The sequence below is a fragment of the Cornus florida genome, unplaced genomic scaffold, assembly GCF_030987335.1.
Source record: "Cornus florida cultivar Cherokee Brave unplaced genomic scaffold, ASM3098733v1 CherokeeBrave_3.0.0_Hap2_Chr09, whole genome shotgun sequence".
Classification (NCBI taxonomy): domain Eukaryota; kingdom Viridiplantae; phylum Streptophyta; class Magnoliopsida; order Cornales; family Cornaceae; genus Cornus; species Cornus florida.
The window spans coordinates 60,873,532-60,896,985 of NW_026775579.1; the positions used below are offsets into that span (position 1 = coordinate 60,873,532).

The 23,454-nt window shown below is 33.2% G+C and overlaps 1 protein-coding gene across 1 annotated transcript; it reads left to right on the top strand.

Moving 5' to 3' along the window:
• The first annotated feature begins 1,625 nt into the window (after window positions 1-1,625).
• On the top strand, window positions 1,626-3,569 carry LOC132274070 (ubiquitin-fold modifier-conjugating enzyme 1). Its single transcript, XM_059775229.1, has 3 exons — window positions 1,626-2,020; window positions 2,135-2,196; window positions 3,204-3,569. The coding sequence occupies exons 1-3, from the start codon at window positions 1,688-1,690 to the stop codon at window positions 3,331-3,333; spliced, it is 525 nt and encodes a 174-aa protein (XP_059631212.1). The 5' UTR covers window positions 1,626-1,687; the 3' UTR covers window positions 3,334-3,569.
• The last annotated feature ends 19,885 nt before the right edge of the window (window positions 3,570-23,454 follow it).

The window sequence follows — 23,454 nt, forward strand, 5'->3', positions numbered from 1 at the left end:
TTAGATTAAAGAAGTGGGGTGTGAGATTTGTTTTAGAGCCTTGATATTATGCAACATTTCTTTGGTCAATTGACACAAATTTCACATATCTTTAAGTAGTAGACTGGAACTGGATGTGCTTTAATACTTTTAGTACTTTTGAAAAAAAGAGAAAAGGAGGAGAAAAACTTTATTGTGCCAATTGTACTGTGCAACGGGCGCATCCAACCATTCATACATAGCATGTGTAATACACGACAAACGGTTCGGATATGCTCGTTGCACAGTACAGCTGGCATAATAAAGTTTTTCTCGAAAAGGAGGGAGGAAGAAATTTGGTCCATTCACTGAATTTGGAGGATGGCAACATGTATTAGTGGAAATGTGTATCTTACCACATGATATGGCTGTGACATCATGTAATAGGGGCACACATTCCACTTACATATTACCTATTCTGTATTTTCGAATTTGAAGGATGTATTATTGCTCAAATCAGTATGATGTGTGAACACCCATTAATTTTCAGAATTAGGTTGGATTTAAAATTCAAAATAGAATTTACTAATTAATCTTCTATTATTTTATTGTTGTTTGCGACAAGCCATTATTGGAAAAAAAATTGTATTTCATTCCAAGGAGGACGTCTCTTGTTGTTTGGGATGAGTAAAATTAAAATGGATTGAAATTGCAAAATTTAAAATATTAGTATTTTAAAATCTCATGAAAAAAAGTCAAATTTTATATATAAAAAAAGGGACAATGCTTAGGTCCTTCTCTTACAAAGATGAATTCCATCATATGCTGAAGTGGTCCAATGTAACACATATTTAAAAAGTAAAAAGTTCAATAATGGGCATTACCAATTTCTTACAGGTTAAACCCTTTTTTTTCCCTTCTTTTTTTATTCTTTCCTTAACCCTTTTTTTATTTTTATTTTTATTTTTTAATTATTATTTTTTAATTACGATCATTTCCCTCTCTCTCCACAGCAAAACGAATCCCTTTTTAGCCCTAATATTGTTGTATAACGATCTTTTTTTATTACAAGTTTTCTGTAATTGATATATGATTATTCAATGAAAAACAGTTAAAAAATCCTAGTTGTTTTAATAATAAATTTTTTGATCAACTCTATATCAATTAGAAAAGAGAGTTGGTTATTGGGTGAAGGGATACATCATATTCAATCTTGTTTTGTTTCTAGTTTTGCAAGAAATATGACCCAAGTTTAATTTGTAATGGCTAAACAATTGCTAATATTTGTGTAATTATGTTTGAGATGAAAGAGGAAGAGATAGATTTATTTTGTCGAGGGAAAGAGAGGTAAACGAGATTGACATAAGTTAAACAATAAACTTCACCTGAGCATTGTCTTATAACAATAAAATTTATTTACTCAAATTTTAAGGTTTATTGACCTACATTTTAGTACCAACACTCAAAAATAAAATCTCATTTTTCTTGTAAAACGACCCGTTGTCTTACCTTAAAAAAAAAAAAAACCCTCAAAATAAAATTTCACTTCAAATCCAATTGAATTCCTTTTCTGAATTCCCAATAAAAAATAAATTTGTTTTAAAAGAGAGTGAAATTACTATATAGCCCCTTAGATTTCACTAATATGAATCTGACGAGTCTTCCTCTCCCCTTTCTGCAGACAGACTAGAAAAAGAAAACAACCCGAATAATTTTGGAGGCATTGAGAATGGAGGGTTGGGACCCGAACACGAAATCGACTCTGACGCAGATACCTCTGCTGTCGACCAAGGCCGGTCCACGCGACGGAGCTCTGTGGACGCAGCGGCTGAAGGAGGAGTACAAGGCGTTGATAGGTTACACTTCCATGAATAAGTCCAAGGACAACGACTGGTTCCGGATCTCCGCCGCCAACCCCGAGGGCACACGGTGGACCGGCAAGTGCTGGTACGTCCACAACCTTCTCAAGTACGAGTTCGATCTCCAATTCGACATCCCCGTCACCTACCCTTCCACTGCCCCCGAACTCGAATTGCCCCAACTGGATGGCAAGACCCACAAGGTTCGATTAGGTTTAAATTTTTTATATCAAATTTTGTTTGTTAATTTATTTATCTGTGTGTTTGTGTGTGTGGGAATGAAGTAATTTGATTTGGGTTTTTGCGGATTTTGTTAGATGTATAGAGGAGGGAAGATTTGCTTGACTGTGCATTTCAAACCGCTCTGGGCTAAGAACTGGTATGTCCTTTTTTATTTTTATTTTTTATTGTCATTATCTTTGGTTTGAATTTTTTGGATTGGAATTGTTGAAGTCTTATCTTAGTGCTTGATTTGAATTATTCATTGGAAAAATATGATTTGATAAATTAATATTTTTATTTATTTTTCAATTGGGGAAAGCATTCAAAATTATTGCATCACATTGGGGAGAAAATATAAAGATCCCAAAACGAGCATATTAAACATCTGACTATACACACAGACTGATTTTTATTCAGCATATTTATGTATAAAAATCATGTCTTTACACCCTTGAGCTCGCCACATGTCAACCCTAATATATAATTTTGCATAATGGATGCCTGTTTAATAAATAACGAGTTAAGCTAAGCACTGAAAACAATTAAATTCCATACTCATGCACATTTATATGGAGTATCATATATACAGTTGGAATTAGCAAAGAGAAACATAGTTGATCAAAGTCATCAATGATTTAAACACAAATTGTTAGATCTCAATAGGGAGGCACTCTGAGCCAAACACTGCCTTCTTGGCCAATGATAGAAGCAATGGTGAGGTGATTGCCTTCAGTTTGGCACATTAAGTGCTCATCTGTATATGCTTCCCATGACACCTTAGTTTGTATCTACAAAATTTACCCTCTTTTTTATTTTATTTTATTATCATTACTATTTTTTATGATGATTCGCTTGGTTTAAGATTTCTAGACTTTTTACCGAGCAAATGGAGTGATGAAAATGGGGGGTTTCTTAAGGTTGCGTTGAATTAATCGTTTTCGAGAATTAGGCTTGGTTGAGAACTTTATTTTTTTTTGTTTTAATGGTTTCAATGAATGGAAAATTTTGTGATTCATAAGTTACATATTCTTTTCTTCTTTTAAATAATTCTCAGCGGTCAATCAGCACTTAGTTTTCTCTCAGGCAATTTTCTTTATTTTCTTATATACTGCAATTGCAGGTGACTTGTTCTAATATATATATTTTTCGGTTTCTGTTCTGCAGTCCTAGGTTTGGTATAGCGCATGCTCTTTGTTTGGGTCTTGCACCATGGCTTGCAGCGGAGATTCCCATTCTTGTGGATTCTGGTATGGTTAAGCACAAAGATGATGCTGCCTCATCTAGTGAGTCGTAGCAATTCTTTGTTGTAGGCTGACGTTTAGCTTTCTGAGATCTTAGCGTGAGCAAAGAATAAATCTCCCGAGTCATTAAGCATGCGATTTATGCATGTCCTTTGAAGTGTGTAACATGTCCGCTGAAATTATATTTACATGATCTGGAACATATTCTTGAAAAGCTTCTTGCATAATAGAATATAAGCATCCTTTATGTGAATTGAGACACCTTTCTAATAAGCTTTTTATGTGCTAATCCCCTGTGCTTGCCGTGAATTTTCATTCTATCCTATATGTATGGTACTTGCATATTTTTGGTTTCACATGTGATAAAACTTAAATGTGTTGAAATTTCAATTTCTGTCATTTGATCAATCTTTACTTTTAGATTTCGAGTTGCACCATGGGCGGAGGGAAGGGGCATGGCCCCCCAATTTTTTTTTTTGAAATATCTTGTTTATAGCTCCTTTTAATAATTATTAGTGGTGGGTTTGAAAAAATAAAAATAAAAACTTAGATTGTTCTCCCCAAATATTTTTGAAACATCTTATTTATAAGTCTCTTAATAATTTATTAACCTTGAGTTTAAAAAACTTACATGTGACTTTCCAAAGTTAATTAACACCCTTTTATTCTTGCTTTAGAAAATTCAAATCTAGTTAAAACAAATAAAGTAATGAAGAAGTTATTTCGTTATAGTGGTTGTCCTTACTATTATGGATGGGGTGGATTTCCCTAAACCCTACCCTGCCCTGCTAAACCGAGAAGTTTTCCATACTTGTCCCGAACCTGGGGACATATTTCCTCCTGACAGTCCATCCCCATTTATAAAGGGGATGGAGAAGCCCGTCACCACCCTGTTTATTTAGCGAGATGGGTCAGGACCCTAATCAGCCCATTAAATGGAAAGACAATAAAAGAACTTAAAACCAAAATGATTTGAAGTTTCAAGGCTACATAACAAACTCAAATATGGATTCTGAAGTGAAAAATACCCATGAAAAAATCAACAAAAAAAGAAAGAAAAATGGTTGCCATTGTCGAAGAGAGAGAAAGAGAAAAAAAAAAAATACTCAGATTTGAAGAAACACCATACACTAACCTTCGGCTTCCATGCATCAAATTTAGAAAAATCCAAATGAATGTTCCAAAAACATCACTTGCAGCTCTCATACTCATGTTTTCAAACTCTCAATACTGACCACACATAAGTTACAAAGCATATTCATAGTGGGTGGTGAGTAGACAATCATCGGAGATAAATAGCCGCCAGTCCTTGGTCATCGAAGATTGCTAGTTAGAATGGCGTGGAGTTGGAGAAAGGCGGTTGTTGATTGAGGAGTAGCCTTTTCTAAGGTTAGTCTTAGTAAAATCTAGTAAGAATAAGGGTATAAAGGTAATATTGTTATATGTTTGGGGTAGGGTAAACAAAAACACTGCCCTTAACCTGACTCGGGTTCAGTTTTTAATCCCATACCCGTACTTATTAAAAAAAATAGCTTCCTATACCCATCCGGGCAGAAACTTGCTGGGTCGGGTGAAATTGCCATCCCTATTTACTACAACATATCAATGCTACATTCAAATATATATATATATATATATATCACTTATTATCTATATGAATTTAAGAGAAAAAATGAATGTTCAACACTTGACGGCCTCATTTATTGGCTGGTAGCATGTTTCTTTCTTTTTTTTTTTTTTTTTTTTTTCCTCGTTGCCTTTTTGTATTAGTCTCTTCATCTTATTTATTTAAGTTTTGTTATCGTAAATTTTAACGTTATAAGTTCCTCATTATTAAGATTATATTAAGGATAGGAAAAAGTTATGATGAAGGTGCTCTCATTAAGCTTGCGCACTTTAGCCATCGAGTTGCAGCCTCTCAATCTAATAGTTACACAAATGCAATCTAGTGAAAGTGTCTTCATGATAGACATGCTCGTTAAAACAAACATATCATAATATTTTCACTTTAATAATAAAATTCTAATTATATAGTGCTTTTACTTTGGCTCCCAACCGAGTATATTTGGCTCCGCTGAGTTGCACTTGTATCCAAATACACTTGCATCTGGAATTGGTATTTTGTATTTGGAGCTCACTTATGGTCTTTCACAAATCTATTTGTGCATTTCAATTGACACCGCATGTATTGAGTAAAGGATAGTTCATTGTCCACACTTGTACTTCCATTATTGGTCAGTTTTCATTTCTCATTCCTCTTTGATTATTGTAGTTATCCGTGTTTCTCTTATTTGTGTGTGTTGTCTTATCTCTATGCCAGATATTCCTTGATTGAATGTTTATTTGACGTAACCTCATTCTTGGTGCAAGTGAGTTAACTTCTGTTGTCTTTTAAGATTTGCTTGATCTTAGCTTCCTTTAGTATTCCATTGGATCTCCATTATGTGAGAAACATGAAGGTCCGAGTTTGAATATCAATACAATTTTATGATCACGGATGTGATAATTGAATAAATGAAGAAAAAGATTACTATGACCATTGAAGATTTTCTAAAGGCATACGAGGTTATGGAGGAACTGCTTGCTGGGTTGGGTTGCAAACTAATCTATGCTTGATCGGTTGATCCTTGGGGCTTAAAGGTTGCATGTGTCCCAGCCCGTGTGTTTTACATCATGTGTCACTAAAGTAGCCGTATCAATTATCTCAACTGGATGTCCTTCATGTGTGCATCTTCCCTCAATCACGGTCCGCTAAGATTGTAACATGTGATATATATCCATTTTCTGCACACCTATTTGAGATGGTGTTTTCACAGTCCCTTTATAGGTCAGCGGCGTGATGCCTTGACCTAAGACCTCAAATGGGGGCAATTGTGAGGCACGCCTATGATTAGCATAGTTGGTTACCACGATCAAGATGGTGTCTTTCACTGCACCTCCATTGCCTCAAGCCCCACATAAGCTGCCTTCTGGCACTTGCATTCTCCTTGAGCTAGTGCACTGCTGCCAAGGGACTATTGGGTTACATAGTGCTGCTTTGCATAGCGGTGTGATTACCACACAATATTACTTACCCATTAGGTTTCAGGGGTTTTATAGTTTGGCGGGTAGAATAGAGGGCTTGTCAAGATGTAACCTCAGAAGTAGTCTGTGTTGGCAAATCTTATTGAGAGTTGAGAGAAATATTACGTGAAGTTTTGTTTTTTTTTGTTTTTTCAGACTGGAGTACGCCTTGACTTTAGTCCAACTTTTTAGATTAAAAAATTCTCATTAGAAAAATTAATAAGATCATTGAATGAATAATAAACCTTAGATATGTTAGATAGGGGAGATAAAATCCGTTAAAACTTTGTATTTTTATATAACAAGTTAACCCAATAAATAATAATAAAACTTTGTATTTTTACATAACAATGTTTGAAAAATTAACTTAAGGTCCCTGTTCGATCTATTTGGTTCATCGAAGAGCATTGTGATGTCCAAATGATACTTTCCTCTTATGGAAATTTTTTGAAATTAGTCATACTTGTAGTCTCATTTTTACCTCTCTGGTCTACCCCATCATTAGGAATTGTTGACTACAAATGATTCTCCTACCTTTTATATAGACATTCTTATCTCACAAATGGAGGAGGGTTATGATTATTTACAATGAAGGACTAAGATATATTTTCTAAAACATTAGTGGAAGATATTTGTTTATATCTGAGATATTTACGAACTTTCAACTTTACTTCTATTCGAGTCACTTTTTTAATCTCTACCGATCCTATTCTTTCAATGTTTTAGAATGATCTCTTTCCTTTAAACTCCATAATTCTCTATTCAAACATGAAGACTCTAAAACCCAACACTACCAAGCAAATGCCATGACCCAACGCTTGTGCTCTATTGGCAGGAAATGACAATTAGCAACAAAAGATCTTTGGGGTGGGGTTATTTTTTTATTTTTATTTTTTGTGTTGCTTTGGATTTTGTCGATTTGTTGATTTGGATGTTTTACACCTATTTCCTTTGTATGTATTTTTCAATCACGTACATCTTTTACTTACTAAAGAAAAGATCGCGTAATTATGTCACAATGAACGTTGAATCACACCCTGGTCAACTTTTTTTCGTTGGCATGTGGTTTAGGTGAAGCTGTGGCCTTAAAGTAGAATGACAAAAAAAGAAGAAAAATTGATTTACGTAGCTGACCCCCAAATTTTTGGAAAATGTTTTCCTTAATTGAGGTCGAGTTTTTTATATTTTTTTTGGTTGATCTATGTGGGCCATAACTATAATCATAGGTGTATATTAATTGTTTTTCAAAAGAAAAGAAAAAGACCTAGTATTGGTCCATACCATGTGTACTTTCTTTCATCTTATTTCTTTCTTTGTGCATGAATCATCATCTAAATCAAATAATAAACGGCACTTGCATTTCTTCTCTCTTACATTCCCACAAAAGAAATTCGTATCATTTTGAATCTATAAACAGTATACATACATGAATATATATATATATATATATTGAATTTCTTCTCTCTTACATTCCGACCAGTTCTATATTTTGTACATGTCATAACCAATTTGAGAGAGAAATAGTTGATTACCTTGTATTTGTTCGTTCCGTGGTTGTCCATTTCGGGTTTATTTGGGTGTACGGCAGTGGTTGTTCTGCCACGTAGGTTCACCATCTCTGCTTGCTCAAGAATCATGAGAGGAACCCCCTATGAAATATGACAATCTACAGATCAACTTTACAAACTACATTTCTCTTTTGGCTACACAAGTTTGGAATTTAGGGATGGCATTTTGGCATATTGTCAAGCCAATTAGTGACTTCATAAACCTCGTAGGGCTCAAGGCATTCATTGACCTGGTGCACAGCAGCCAGGGAACTTTGGGTTACATGGTACTTCTTTGCATTGATAACTAAAAAGCACACTACTTATCCATTAGACTCTCGTAGAGTTCTATGGTTTGGTCCATTAGACTCCTAAGGTTTTATGGTTTGGTGTAGGTTTGCCAATGGGGTGGGGATCTCATTCCCTATTTCCATTCCGGTTTAATTTTTTCACTTCCATAACCACCTCAATGTCATCTGAGTTTTTTAAAGTAGCCTTCATTCCGTCTTCATTTACATAATCGGTTCCTCAAAACCGTTCCAAACGGGGTGAAAACTTTTTTCACCTCTTAATCTTCTTTAAAACTCACTTCAAACACCTCAAATCAAGGCTTGAATTTATATAGGCATATATGTGTGCATAGATAAATATATGAAGAAAGAATGAAAGATAATATCTGTATATGTAATCTACGATGGATCACTCTGCTAAATTTCTTATTCGATGTGCTCTGTGTCTGAAGACTGTTTCTTTCCCTAGCTCGATCTTCTCCTTCTGTCCTTTCTCTCAAATTGGTTTGGTCTTCCCTAATCGATCTCTTTCTTTTCAATTGAAGTCATAGCCCTAGATTTTCTCTTTCTCAAGGTGGGTATCAACATGAAGGTCTTTGTGATACCCCTCGATTCTAGAGCCACGGGTGATCAAGTCCGAGCACAGATCCGAGGGATATCAAACAATTAATATATAAATAAGCACATAATACAAATATGAAATAAGAATAACAAGATAGGCTGAAAGAATTATAAATTAAAAATCCTCAAAATACTATTATTAAAATCTAATAATCCAAAACCTCCATTTACTTTAACAACTCGGGAATCCATCTAGTGAACCCCTAATAAAATCCCAAACTGAAAAGGAAGCAATTGAAACAAAATATAAAGCTAAACATGGAAAGTAGTCCTACGTATTCGAAGGAGTGAGTGACTGTATTTGCTTTGCATGATCAAGTTCTAACCCTTGAACTGACGAACACCTGAAAAATAAGAAAGTGGGTCAGGCTCACATGCAAATCTTATCCTACTACGATCCATACAGAAACCCGATACGCATATACATCCAAGATAGCTCAAAAATAACTAGAATAGTCTATATATGTATAAATACACACTATAGGACGCTCGTTAGTCCAATAGGTCTGTCTCAGCCTGAGTAGAGATACCATGCAAATTGCATATAATGTGGTCATGTGTACCTAGACCTACCAGGGAACAACAACTATATCCAGTTATCCATCCTAGGTGATATACGTACCTTAACCATGGTCTTGAGACTCAAGCTCATACCATGGCACCATAACCATAAATATATAAAGTCCGTATAAGCCTAATACAAAATATTATCTATCTGATATAGTGGCCTGACATATGTAAAACAATCCATCCAGAAATCAAAGTAGGTTATTCAATTGTTTATTGACATGACACAAATATGAGCAAGACTTAACCTTTATGGTTAATCCATACCTCAATCCAGAATAGGTAGGACTTAATGTTTGAACTAATCCATCCCTAGTATGCCACCGTCCCATACCGGTGCATACAATCCTTCAAATAACATAGTTGTTAAAACAATAATTGGTATTCATTAACCATTATCCAGGATATGTATAAATACAGTTTAATACATATATGATGATATTAGGCATTCATTATAAGACCTAAAAATCATGTTTTAATCCCTTAAATTGCTAAAATGAATCTAAGCATTTAAATCCTCCAAACCGTCCATAAATTGATACAGTTTACGGTAAAATAAATATCAATTTACTCCAAACCAAGTATAGTTAACTACAGATAATCCACTATACTTCTAATACTGTTGAAATATGATTAACCAATATCAAATCATATATAAAAGAATTTCCAATTTCCAGTAAGTAACTTAATTAACCAAATAATGTGTAACATGTAGATTTTTCCTTAAGTTCATATTGCTCCATTATTTAATCCATTTATGAATTAATGCTTCCCTATATTTTCACAGGTTCATAGCAATTGCCTACACCATTTAATGCAATTTAAACGGATTAAAAAGACCCAGTACAACCCAAACACATCCAAAAAACAATTAATACGCAATTCTGGGCGAGAGCAGGCTCTCACAAATTGAGAGCCTACTCCATTCACTTTGGAGCCAGCTCCCTACCCTTGGGAGCCGGCTCTATGGAGCTGGGAGCCAGCTCCATACTCCTTGGAGCCGGTTTCATCATTGAGGGAGCTGGCTCCTCCTTTTGGGAGCCTGCTCTCTCACTCCCTGAAGCCGTTACTCGATTCTGCTTCGTTTTCTTCGCCTCCGGTGATACCCAGGACCTCTGTAATGTTTTAAATACTTGTTCTAGTGTTCATTCAATGTCCCAGATTATTTATAAGACATCGATATGCATCAACGATCTTAATTAAACAAACTTAAAATCAAATACAGTAGGATACAATTAAAAACTTTAAGAATTCTCAAACCAGTTTAATTCCACGAAGCTAAATACAGTTTAAACATGCATAAAAGATATGTTTTAGTATTAATTAAACCCCTGGAGTCTACCTAAGCATGCACATAACACAAGTTTAAGGGAAAGAGTTAGAATAGAGACTTACCTTTAGGTTTCCGTTTGAAACCTTAAACCTCTGTCTCTGAGTTTTTCGATCACCTCCTAGACTGCCATTCCACACCTCCGTTGCTCTTGGTTCAACCCAGAAGCAATCCGTCCCGTCCTCTTTGAACCCCTCTGTTTATCTCTCAAGTTTCACTCTCTGTTTCTCTTTGCCCTTCACAATTTCTATTCGTGAAACTAAATTTAAGTCCTAAACCCTAGATAGACCTAATAGGAGAATATATATAGGCGTAACAGAAAACCTAATTTTAACAGCATACTAATCATAAGGCGGTTAACCCAAGATGCCATAAACACAAAACCCTAATAATAGTTTATGTCGTTAAACAATTAATAAAACAAAGTTAATCAATAATCAATTAAAATATATAATTCATTTAAATAAAATAAAGAATATGATTAAACCAATACACAGTTAAAACATGTAATTTCATTGACTAAAACAAATAACATAATTAATTCAAATAAACAGTAATTTCATTGAATAAAACAAATACCACAATTAATTCAAATAAATAATTAAACAAATAAAAATGCAATTAAACAATTAATTAAATATCAGAACTATCCTTTCTAAAATTAGGGGTATTACAGTCTTGAAGAGCCCCCAACAGCAGCAGCCAGAAACGATCTTTCCTGACATCCTTTACTCTCCTATCGACGAGTCCTCTAACACTCTCAGCGTCTTCAACATCAATCCCACTGCCGGTAATTTTTACTCCTTAATTCCCTTATTTCCCAATTAATGAACCCTAATTGCTTATACATTCACTATATACACACATATACACATATAATTAACATGAATGCTTCAGACACATATACGCATATAATTAACATGAAGTCCAATTTTGCTTTTTTTTTTTTTTCTTTTTTTTTTTTTTTTTTCGAGATTGAAGCCCCAATATCTCACTCTCACTCAGTTCAATCTCTCACTCAGAGGCAATCCTTTACCTGGTATTTCTTTATCTAAATATATATATGTATATATATCACACACACAAGCATACACTCTGAGAGTATTTTAGTTTATTAATTTTGGTCTTTAATTTTCTTGTTTTATTTTACTTTGGTATGGTGTTGGTGTATGAGATCTTATGTTGTAGATGTGTGGCAGAGTTTGGGTATTTTGCGTTATTTTTAGATATTTTTTTTGGTGTGTGCGCATATATGTGTGTATGAAAGTGCAGATGTGTGGTTGTTCTAGGTGTTATTTTCATAAATTATTTTGATATGGTGTAGATGTATGAGATTTGATTTGAAGCAAACTTATTTGAGTTGTTGAAGCTGGCAGACATGAGTTTCTGAAATGAAGATCTCCATAAAAGAACCCTAACCCTTACTCTAATTCGATATCAGGTGAGTCTCTTTTTCTGATTTCTGTGTTTAGTTGAAGCACAGCTAAACCCTTTCTATTAGATTTAGCTCCTTTTTTAATCTGTATTTTTTTTTTTTTTTTTTTTTTTTTTTTGGTATTTTGTGCAGAGATTATTTAGCTATAAATTATTAGTGTCAGAAGGGAAAAAACAATTGTAACATCAAGTATATATTAGTTTTGATTCATGTAAATTTCAGTCCTATTTTATCAAGTAAGAAATAAAAGGATCTGCTGATTTCTTGGCAGGATCTTGTTAGTGTTAGTTCATTGATGTCCGACTGTGAATGGAATTGAAGGAAAGCTGTGCTCTAGCTAACTTGACAGTGATTTAATGTTTCAATTAACCGATATCTCTTTTGATATACAAATACTCCCTTTTTGTGTAATATCTTTTGGTTTTTTTCCCCCTAGATTAATTTCTCTGTGACCTAACTATTTTATTTTATTTTGTTTATTATTATTAATTTTTTTAAGTGGATGGGTTTATGATTTTTGTATGAGCTAATGTTATTATTATTATTATTAATTTTTTTTATATAAATAAAAATCAATTTATGATGCATTCTTGTACAATGAATCGTTGCATAAATATGATTACAATGAATCATTGCCAAAACAGTGATAGCAATGGTCTATCTGGTGGTGACTTTGCTTCTTGATGTTTTAGTTTACTAGCTCATAACCCATCACCACTGTTGCTGTGCTGCATTACTCCCCCACCCTCCTTCATTACAATAAAGCCGATGATTACTACTTTTTGAAAATCTTAAGGTGATCATGTTTGGAAATGATATAGCTCAATTATCCAATAACTTTTTAAATTAGAATGTAATTGTTTTTAAACCATTAAAACCTGGTTTTTAGCCCTCAATTACCTGACAAGTGATTTTGAAAAATTCATTATTTCATATAGCATGCTAATACTGTTTACTTAATATGAAAATTGTTTCTTAAGCTATATTTAGTTTTATTTTTACAATTACCACAAGATGTTATGTCCCAATTAGAAACATAAAAATATGTTGTGTAATCGAATTATAAGATTAGGAGTTTAAAAGGTCATGATTCTCTTATGTAGGGTGGCTCTTCCTAGTCATAAGACTTCAGACAAATATAAAGAAGTTTATATCTTGCTGGCTTTTCTGCTTGTCATAATTCACTTGGTGTAATTGATTAGTGTGGTTAAGATGAAACCTCACGTAGCTAGGTGACCTAATGGTTGCATTAGGCCTAAAGTGGTCATTGATACAAGGGGACAACAGGAGAACTGCTAATCAGCATATGAAGAGGTAAGTTGCCTTAGCTTACGTTTTTCTATATGTTTTAATTAAATATCCTTAGCTTCATTGTTGTCATTAATGTTTCTCTATCACTGTTTTGTTGTTATTCTTCATCATTTGTATCTTGTAGTTATAATAGGCTTAGAATGATGTATATAATTTTTTTCTTTTAAGATAAAGAGCTGCGTTATCGCTTCATATATAATCATTTTCCAAGTTTGCAAGAGGAGGTAATTGATGTAAAGTTTGCGAGAGGAGGTAATCTTAAACTTTCTGATCAACTTCAACCAGTCCACTAGCCTTATCTAGGTTGGTTCTACGAGTACCAAACATTTTTGCACAGTAATTCTTTTACGTGGTAGACTGATTTACTTGATAATGAAGAAGCAAATATTATGGTGAAAGGTGGTTATCTAGGTTGGTTCTACGAGTATAACATATATAGATTAAATGTATTTCCTAGAATAAATCAATTGCTGAACTCTAGATCTCTTTACCTGGCTCTTATTTTTGTTTTGTGTGCGCTAATTAAAATAATGAAGAAAACAGGCAAGAAGCTTTGTGTCACACCAAGTAAAAGAAATTAGCAAAATTTGGTATGTTTTGGCTAATTGAATCAATGGTTTGAGAATCCAATGTTAGTGTCACCTCAATTAGTTTGTTTCAGCTGACTATCACCAACTCATGGAGTACTCTATAATATTTTGATTATTTTGTGTGTATTTGTTTGTGCGTGCTACGTTTTAATCAGATCCCAGTTTTCAATAATAACTGCGTTACCATGAGTTGTTAATCTTGATTTTTTTTTTTTGAAGTTTATGTTCAATTTTTATTTTTTTTTATTTTTTTTAACTCCACCTTTTCTTTGTTATTAATAATATTTCTATGTATTTCATACTTTAGATGTTCTGTTACCAAAAATTGCATGAGACTATAGCTTTCTTGAATTTCAAATTTAGTCATAGTAAACTTATATCAAATTCCTTCAAGTACCAGTAACTATAGCACATTGAAGGTTCGAGTTGTTGGGAAACGTGCTAGATTTAAAAAACTTTTTGAGGGATTTTGAGTTATAGATCTTGATTCATCACATAGAGATAAATTTTATGCAAAAATAAACTATGATGTATCATTCAATTAACAGATTGAATACTTACATCAGAGGTCTGAGTAAACCTTTAATTCTTTCCTCTAAAGTGAATGTTCTCACTTATTGTAGATCCCTTAGCAAGATGCCTTCTCCTCGGATCTCCATCTTTTTGGTAATTGTTTTGCCTTTAGGAATCACTCATAAGCCTCCATGAATGACCTTGGAAAACTAAGCTTGTGGGAGCCTCCATTAGATGAGAATATAAACCTTAGTTTTCTATAGAAAGAAAATATATTCCTTTTTCCTTCTCATCAAAGTCACCCCTAAAATATACATAGACCATGTATATATAGACAACATAAAGATAAAGAAAAGGAAACAATAAATCCTTCTCAATCTCTAATTCACATATCTCAAATCTAATAGGATTCCAATATCAAGTTATGCTATGAGTGAGAATCCTTTGAGCTTATTATTTTATTGGCTACAATGAATTAATAATTGGCCCGGTCCATGGACCCAATTCAATTAATTCATAAATTAATTTCTACTCCACTAAAAGAAATTAATTGAACTCCAATTAAATAATAAATAACCTCTAAGTTAATATTGCACTTTGACCCCTCTAGGCATAATTAGTTATCGGATAAATAAAGCCATCAATCCGACTACTTAATTAATATATTTTCTTTTGGTACCATTGATTATTTCTGGCTCGATCACAATAAAACATTTGTTTGACAAAAATAATAATTTAAATAAATAAATATATAATAAATTATTTTGTCTAAAAACACACGAAGGCCTTCAAATTTACTTTGTGATCAACCATAATCAATATAAAATAAATACAAGTAATAATGATACAAATATTGAAAATATAACCCTCTAACTATTAATTACATAACTACCCAAAGTGTCGGTCTAAGGATCCCGAAGAATCCGCCGAATAAATCAAAGTAATTATTAATTAATAAAAGAGTCTATACTTTTCTCATGATTAAGAGTGAAATGCCATGACGGTGATAGTGAGCAATTGCATACGACGGCTCTCGCAATATATCTCAACCTAATGCGGATCCAGTTCAAGTCTTAATTAATTATGAGTCCATCCATAATTACCGATTATGACCAATTTATGATTACTATTTATATTCATGTATTGATCGCCATCACATACATATATAAATATTTCTTATAATCAAGTGGACACTATCAATTCTATAATGAATCGAAATATAATACATTGAATTCACCAATTGTATAAAGCATAAATATTTCAGAAACGTCAGGAACATATGTCACTATAATCCAAATGGGAATTTGCTATGCCGGAATATATAAATCCCAACAACTCTCACTTGCCCTCATAGCCAATTCAAATTACATCTAACTCTAATGTTATCCAGATGACGATCAAAAACTATTGATCGATGACACCTCTGTTAATGGATCAACAAAGTTGTGTTCCAATGCAATGTTCTAGCCATGAGTACATTTTCTTGCCGGACAATCTCATGTAAGACATGATACTTCCTATCAATGTACCTTGTTCCTCTATAGAACCTTGGGTCATTTGTTTGGACTACTTCTGCACTATTGTCGCAATATAGCTCGATAGGCTGGCTAGTATGCTTCACAACTTCTAAATCAGTGAGATCAAACCAAAAAAGCTTCCATTGCAGCTTTTAAGGCTGCAATGTAGTCCACCTGCAGGTTTAAGTTAGCAGTTGAAATCTGTTTAACAATCTACTAACTGATTTCCCTTCCATTGAGTGAACATGCATTAAGTCATGAACCTCATAGTATCTACTTCTGATTGAAAATCAGAACTAGCATACCTGACTAGGAGCATATCATCACATCCATAAATGAGTATGATATCATTGGTTCTCCTTAGGTACTTAATGATATTTTTCACAACAGACCAGTTATCAAGTCCAAGATTGGACTGATATCTTCTGACTATCCCTACAATGTAGCGGATGTCTTGTTTGGTATAGACTATGGCATATATGAGACTCCCATATGCCAAAGCATATAATTTCAGTCTCATTTGCTCAATCTCCTCTGCTAGTCTTGGAAAACTACTTACTAGAGAGAGCAATCCATGTCAATCAAGCAAGAACTCATTCTTTGAGTTTTGCATACCAAACCTGGTCAAAACTTTATCAATGTAGAATTATTAAGATAAGCCTATTTTCCTTTTAACCTGATCTTGCAAAAGCTTGATCCTAGGAATATAACTTACATTTTGAAGATCCTCCATTTAAAAGTGATTGAACAACTACCTCTTTATGGATGACAAAACTTCCACGTCATTATAAATGAGTAGGATGTCATCAATATATAGAATTAGGAAAAATAATGACATTCCCTTATACACACATGATTTTAATTACTAAGAAATTCTCTGGTATTCTTTTGTAGATTAACTTGCCTTCCATAGGTATCACCCTACTAAAAAGTTCTACAAGATTCCAGATTTTATTAGAATACATAGATTCCAACTCTGATTTCATAGTAACTCGCCAAAACGATCTATATCCATATCGGTTCACGCTTCCGTATAGCTTACTGGGTCCAACTCATGTTTAACAGGGATGTCCATAACGGTCTCACCTAAAACCATGATTCTGTCGGATTGGATGATAATCCTCCCACTACAATAATGTACCGATGCAGGAATCTGTGTATTAGATGATGCTGACGTATCCATAGGGAATTCATTTATTATTCTCAATTTCTATAATAAGCGTGTTCATATGTGGTACATTTGGTACTCATACCATATTCTCTAACTTTATGCTACTAGGTATATAATTCATAATATGATCATCCTATAGATAAACAGTGAGTGTAAATAATCAACTTTTATCATTGAAATCATAAAATAATCCATCTTAGTGCCTTTAGAGTAGCTATCAAATTTATCATGCGTATGATTTGTTTCCAACTTACTTGTTCATATCAAGCGCACATGTGCAAGACTATCCTATAAGTGCATGTGTTTCAAACACAGCTCAAAAGATATCATTGAGACAAACTAAGATGGAATGCAGTTCTTAATGCGCATCGATATCATTAATGCTAAACTCTAATATGAAAGAGATAATGTAGCATAACTGATCATAGATCTAACCATGTTAAGCGGAATTCTGTTATTCCTATTTGACACCTAAATCAATTTAGCGTCAATTGAGGAAAACTGGTACACAACACCCTCATTGACCATATAGTCTTTACACTATCCCAAGAAATACTCATATACACGATCAGATCGAAGTGTTTTGATAAGTTTACCTAATCTGTGCTCCATGTCAGTCTTGACACTTTCGGAATATACCAAAAATTTAAGACTTGTGTCGTATCAGATAAATTTATCCAAAACGTGAGTAAACTTGCTTGGATGTTCATAAGACCACACGCGTCTGTGTGTACCGACTCCAATTATTCTTTATGTCTATTTCATTTGGCTGATTAAGCCCTTAGAGTTATCTATCCTTCAAAACAGGATTCACAAGTTTGGTTTAGGTTCCTCTGCCTCACTAGGTAATAAACCTTCTTCGACCAATCTTTGAATCTCATTTTGATTGATTACAACCCAAAAATAGACACTAAAAATACAATGAGTCAGGAATAACAAATTTTCTCTTAACATTCAATCTAGAAAATGCAACATTAGTTTCTACATCCTGCAAATCTTAAGAGCTTGTGATTATAGTATATTAACCATCTTTCAATTCACCAGAAGCAATCGCATATCTATTCAATTTTATAAAACTAGTTTTACAAAATAACAATCCAGTTTTTATAAACCACAAGTGAAACAAGAATTAGATAACGTCTAACTTCTGTGTATAAAGATAATTCTCTAATACTAATATCCTCATACTCTCTAATTTCAGATGTAATACTCTCACTGACTTAGCTACAACCTCGACATCAGGTCAAATACAAATATATTCCATATCATCGAGGCTTCTGGATTCCTGAAGTCCTTGCAATGAATTGCAAACATGTTTAGTGGCTCCAAAATCTATCCATCAGGAATTAATAGATACAACCACATAACATGGCTCAATGATTAAATATATATTTTCCTATGCCACGTCATTGCTTAGACAGTTCGTCCTTTAGTGTTTTAGTTAGCGACAAAAGAAACAATTTCCTTCGCCTTCAACATACACTGTTTTATTCCCTTTAACCTTTTGGATATCCATGTTTTATGCTAGCTTAGTCCTATTATCATCATTCTTCTTTGCTTTGCCCTTCCACTTGGGCCTAGAAGAAGATGGTATAAACTAGGTTAGATTAATAGGAATGCCTATACTTTTGATTATCCCTTCATTTGTTACCAATTCTATAAGAATATCAACGAGTGTGAACTAAAACTGATTCCTTATTTAGTTTACTCTGATAGAGCCGAACGAGTTTGGTAACAAGGCAATAATCATGTCAACTTGAAACTTACTACCCAAATCTGCCCTATTGATCTCCAGCTAATTTTTAAATAATAAACTATCATTTTACAAAATTCGATCTCATACTGGAGTTCCTTAGGCTATCTTGATGGTATTCAAGTCTGACATAGTACTTTCGCATACTCTCTATCTAATCTCACCAAATTATCTTATTGACATTTAACATGATGCTTGAAGAAAATAAAATAATGTAAATGTTAGCTTTGGAGCGTATTCGAGGTAAACTTTACAATATTGCACCAAGTCATATCATTTGCCTTATTTCACTTATTCAAAGCATTAATGTTCTATTGGGTATCTTAAAGTAAAAGGATTAGGTTTAGGAGTAATAAATACATTTGTACCCTTACGTTGTGAATAAAATATCTAAGTTCCTTTCCTAGTCAATATTACTGAGGTCCAGTTACATTGAATATGTAAGCAAGTAGATAAACTGGATTAAACATAATTAATCTGAATATAAATGCATTCATACAATATGCAAGGTGAATTATTAATATTGTCATGCATATTTAAAATTAAAATGAGTTTGTTAACCACATAATATAATAAATCTCAATCGAACAAGAAATCATTATCATTATTGGTGAACAATCCCTTTTAATTAATACGGGTCCCTCAACTCTGTAGCGTAATAAATCAACCAATCAATATGTCAATAACTTATCCTGTTGGAGGAGTTCATTATTACTATTGTTGAGATTCATTTACTATTAGGCGAGCACTTCCATTAAAATAGTATGTGGGTCCCTTAACCACTGCATGAAAAATCGGATAACCAATACTCTAATAACTTATTCGGTTGGCGAAGTTCATTATTGTTATTGGCGGGCAAATCCCATCATCTCCATATCTCTTAAGAAAATGCCTTGTCTATCTATATGAAATGATTCCCGATTATGTTTAGCCTTTCTAAAATCACCTAGTGTAGATCACTCCGTTGGGGAGCTAACACTATTAATTTTAGATTGAGTGTATAACATAATTAAAGTTCTAATGAAAAATAAAATATTAAATATCTTGTCATTATAATCTAGACTCTTTAAATCATGCGTAGGGCCTTATTTTTAAAGATCTAATTACAATGAACATTTAATATTATTATTTTCATGAGATAACCATTCTTGTAATATTAAGACTCTTCAAATCATGTGTGGGGCCTTATTTTTGAAGATCTAATTACAATGGTGTTAATAATGAAGGCCATGGGGCAATGTATAAAAATCCCCGCTCCCACTCAATTTTTAATCATTCATAATTAGGGTTTTCATTTAATTCATTTATATGATATAATGCATGCAAAACGTCTTGATTTTAATCCAATTAAATTTAGAAAATATTTGGACTTTAAACGATTCACTAATATTTAATTTGAGGCACACTTCAAAAATAATTTACAAAAATAATTTTTCGTTTCCCAATAAGTGCCCTCAAATTAATTAGTATCTAAATCCAATTAATTTTCATAATTTAATTAATATAAATCAAGTTATTTAATTAAATATCATGGATCCAATGCATGAATAACAATTAATAAATAATTATCTATTCTATGCATTTCATACATCAAATAAATAAATAAATGATAGACAAATAAAATGGCCAATGGATTTAGTTTTTAACATTAAAAACTAAATAATTATTAAGTGCTATAATTATTACACCCCATTAGACTCCCACTATCTTTAAATAATGGAGAATAATATTAAAATCCACTTTAGGGTAATAATTCACTCTTTAACGAGTGAAAACAACACAAAATAATCATTAAAAACAAGTTTGGAGGTCCACCGTTAGGACCTATGCACCTGTAGGAGCCAAAACACAGTCCCACGCGCCCACACGCGTGTCCTACTCGCCCTAATACTATTGCACGCGCCTACACTCGCCAAGAGAGAATGGCAGCGCGTGGCACGCGCTGCCACTCGCCATTTGATGCTGACACTCACTGTGCGTGATATCCACGCGCCATTTGGTGCTGAGACTCGCTGTGCGTGATTCCCACATGCCATGTAATTGGCTGAGCATTGATTGCATGGTCTTCCGCGAAGCACTGGAATATCTCCTTTACTGATCACTGATCTAAGGGCCAACGATGTGGGCGCACCGTATACTGGTGTACCGCATCACACCTGATCCGCAGCCCTTTCTTCGGCGCATCCCCTAATCGCAGGCGACGCTCCGGCCACCGGAAAAAGGCCAAAAAATCCAGAAAATAATTTTAAAAAATCCAGAAAATTAAATTAAACCCAAAAAATTCCAGAAAAATTCCAAAAAATTCTGGAAAAATTTCAGAAAATTCCTGAAGCCTAATTTAACCATTTTGGATCTTCTTGAAGCTTCATAGCATCCTTTGATGATGATTACATGGCTTTAAACATATTTACAATTTGAAATACAATGGAAAAAAATTAAATTACATTATTGAACTTTCAAACGGCTAAATCAAAGCCTTAATTACATTCATCCAAAGATAAAATTACATTCAAATAACCTATAAGCTTCATCCATGGCCTAAATGTACATCATCATCCATTCACAATTATACATACATCATCATGTATCAATATATTAAATCATATATCAACATACATCAATATATATATAATTTGGATCCATGATGATGATTTTGATAAAAACATGATCTCTAATAATGAATCAAACCATGCTCTGATACCACTGTTCGGAAACGTGCTAGATTTAAAAAACTTTTTGAGGGATTTTGATTCATAGATCTTGATTCATCACATAGAGACAAGTTTTATGCAAAAATAAACTATGATGTTTCATTCAATTAACAGATTGAATACTTACATCAAAGGTATGAGTACACCTTTAATTCTTTCCTCTAAAGTGAATGTTCTCACTTATTGTAGATCCCTTAGCAAGATGCCTTCTCCTCGGATCTTTATTTTCTTGGTAATTATTTTGCCTTTAGAAATCACTCATAAGCCTCCATGAATGACCTTGGAAAACTAGGCTTGTGCGAGCCTTTATTAGATGAGAACATAAACCCTAATTTTCTAGAGAGAGAAAATATATTCCTTTTTCCTTCTCATCAAAGTCACCCCAAAAATATACATAGACCATGTATATATAGGCAACATAAAGATAAAGAAAAGGAAACAACAAATTCTTCTCAATCTCTAATTCACATGTCTCAAATCTAATAGGATTCCAATATCAAGTTGGGCTATGAGTGAGAATCCTTTGGGCTTATTATTTTATTGGCTACAATGAATTAATAATTGGCCCGGTCCATGGACCCAATTCAATTAATTCATAAATTAATTTCTACTCCATTAAAAGAAATTAATTGAACTCCAATTAAATAATAAATAACCTCTAAGTCAATATTGCACTTTGACCCCTCTAGGCATAATTAGTTATCGGATAAATAAAGCCATCAATCCGACTACTTAATTAATATATTTTATTTTGGTACCATTGATTATTTCTGGCTCGATTACAATAAAACATTTGTTTGACAAAAATAATAATTTAAATAAATAAATATATAATAAATCATTTTGTCTAAAAACACACGAAGGCCTTCGAATTTACTTTGTGATCAACCATAATCAATACAAAATAAATACAAGTAGCAATGATACAAATATTGAAAATATAACCCTCTAACTATTAATTACATAACTACCCAAAGTGTCGGTCTAAGGATCCCGAAGAATCCGCCTAACAAATCAAAGTAATTATTAATTAATAAAAGAGTCTATGCTTTTCTCATACTTAAGAGTGAAATGTCATGACGGTCATAGTGAGCAATTGCATACGACGGCTCTCGCAATATATCTCAACCTAACGCGAATCCAGTTTAAGTCTTAATTAATTATAAGTCCATCAATAATTAACGACTATGACCAATTTATGATTACTATTTATATTCATGTATTGATTGCCATCACATACATATATAAATATTTCTTAAAATCAAGTGGACACTATCAATTCTATAATGAATCGATATATAATACATTGAATTCACCAATTATATAAAGCATAAATATTTTAGAAACGTCAGGAATATATGTCACTATAATCCAAATAGGAATTTGCTATGCCGGGGCATATAAATCCCAACACCAGCTAGCCTAACTAGTAAGTTCTACCAAAGATCTGGGACTGAATCCCATTTGTAGCCCGTACCTCTGTTGTTGAAAAAGAAAAAAGAGGAAAAATGAAAAAGGAACAATAGCGATATATATTCCTCTGCTACTTATGTGTATAGTTGGGGTAGGCACTATTGGGGATTTGAAGAAATCTCCTTATATAGTGTTACATCAATGCAATATACTACTATGATTTGTATCATGAAAGTATTTATCAAAAAAATGATTTGTATCATGAAAGGTTATGATTTTTTCTTGTTGAAACCATGCTTGCTTAAAACAATTTACAAGCTTATGCCTAAACATACTTATAAT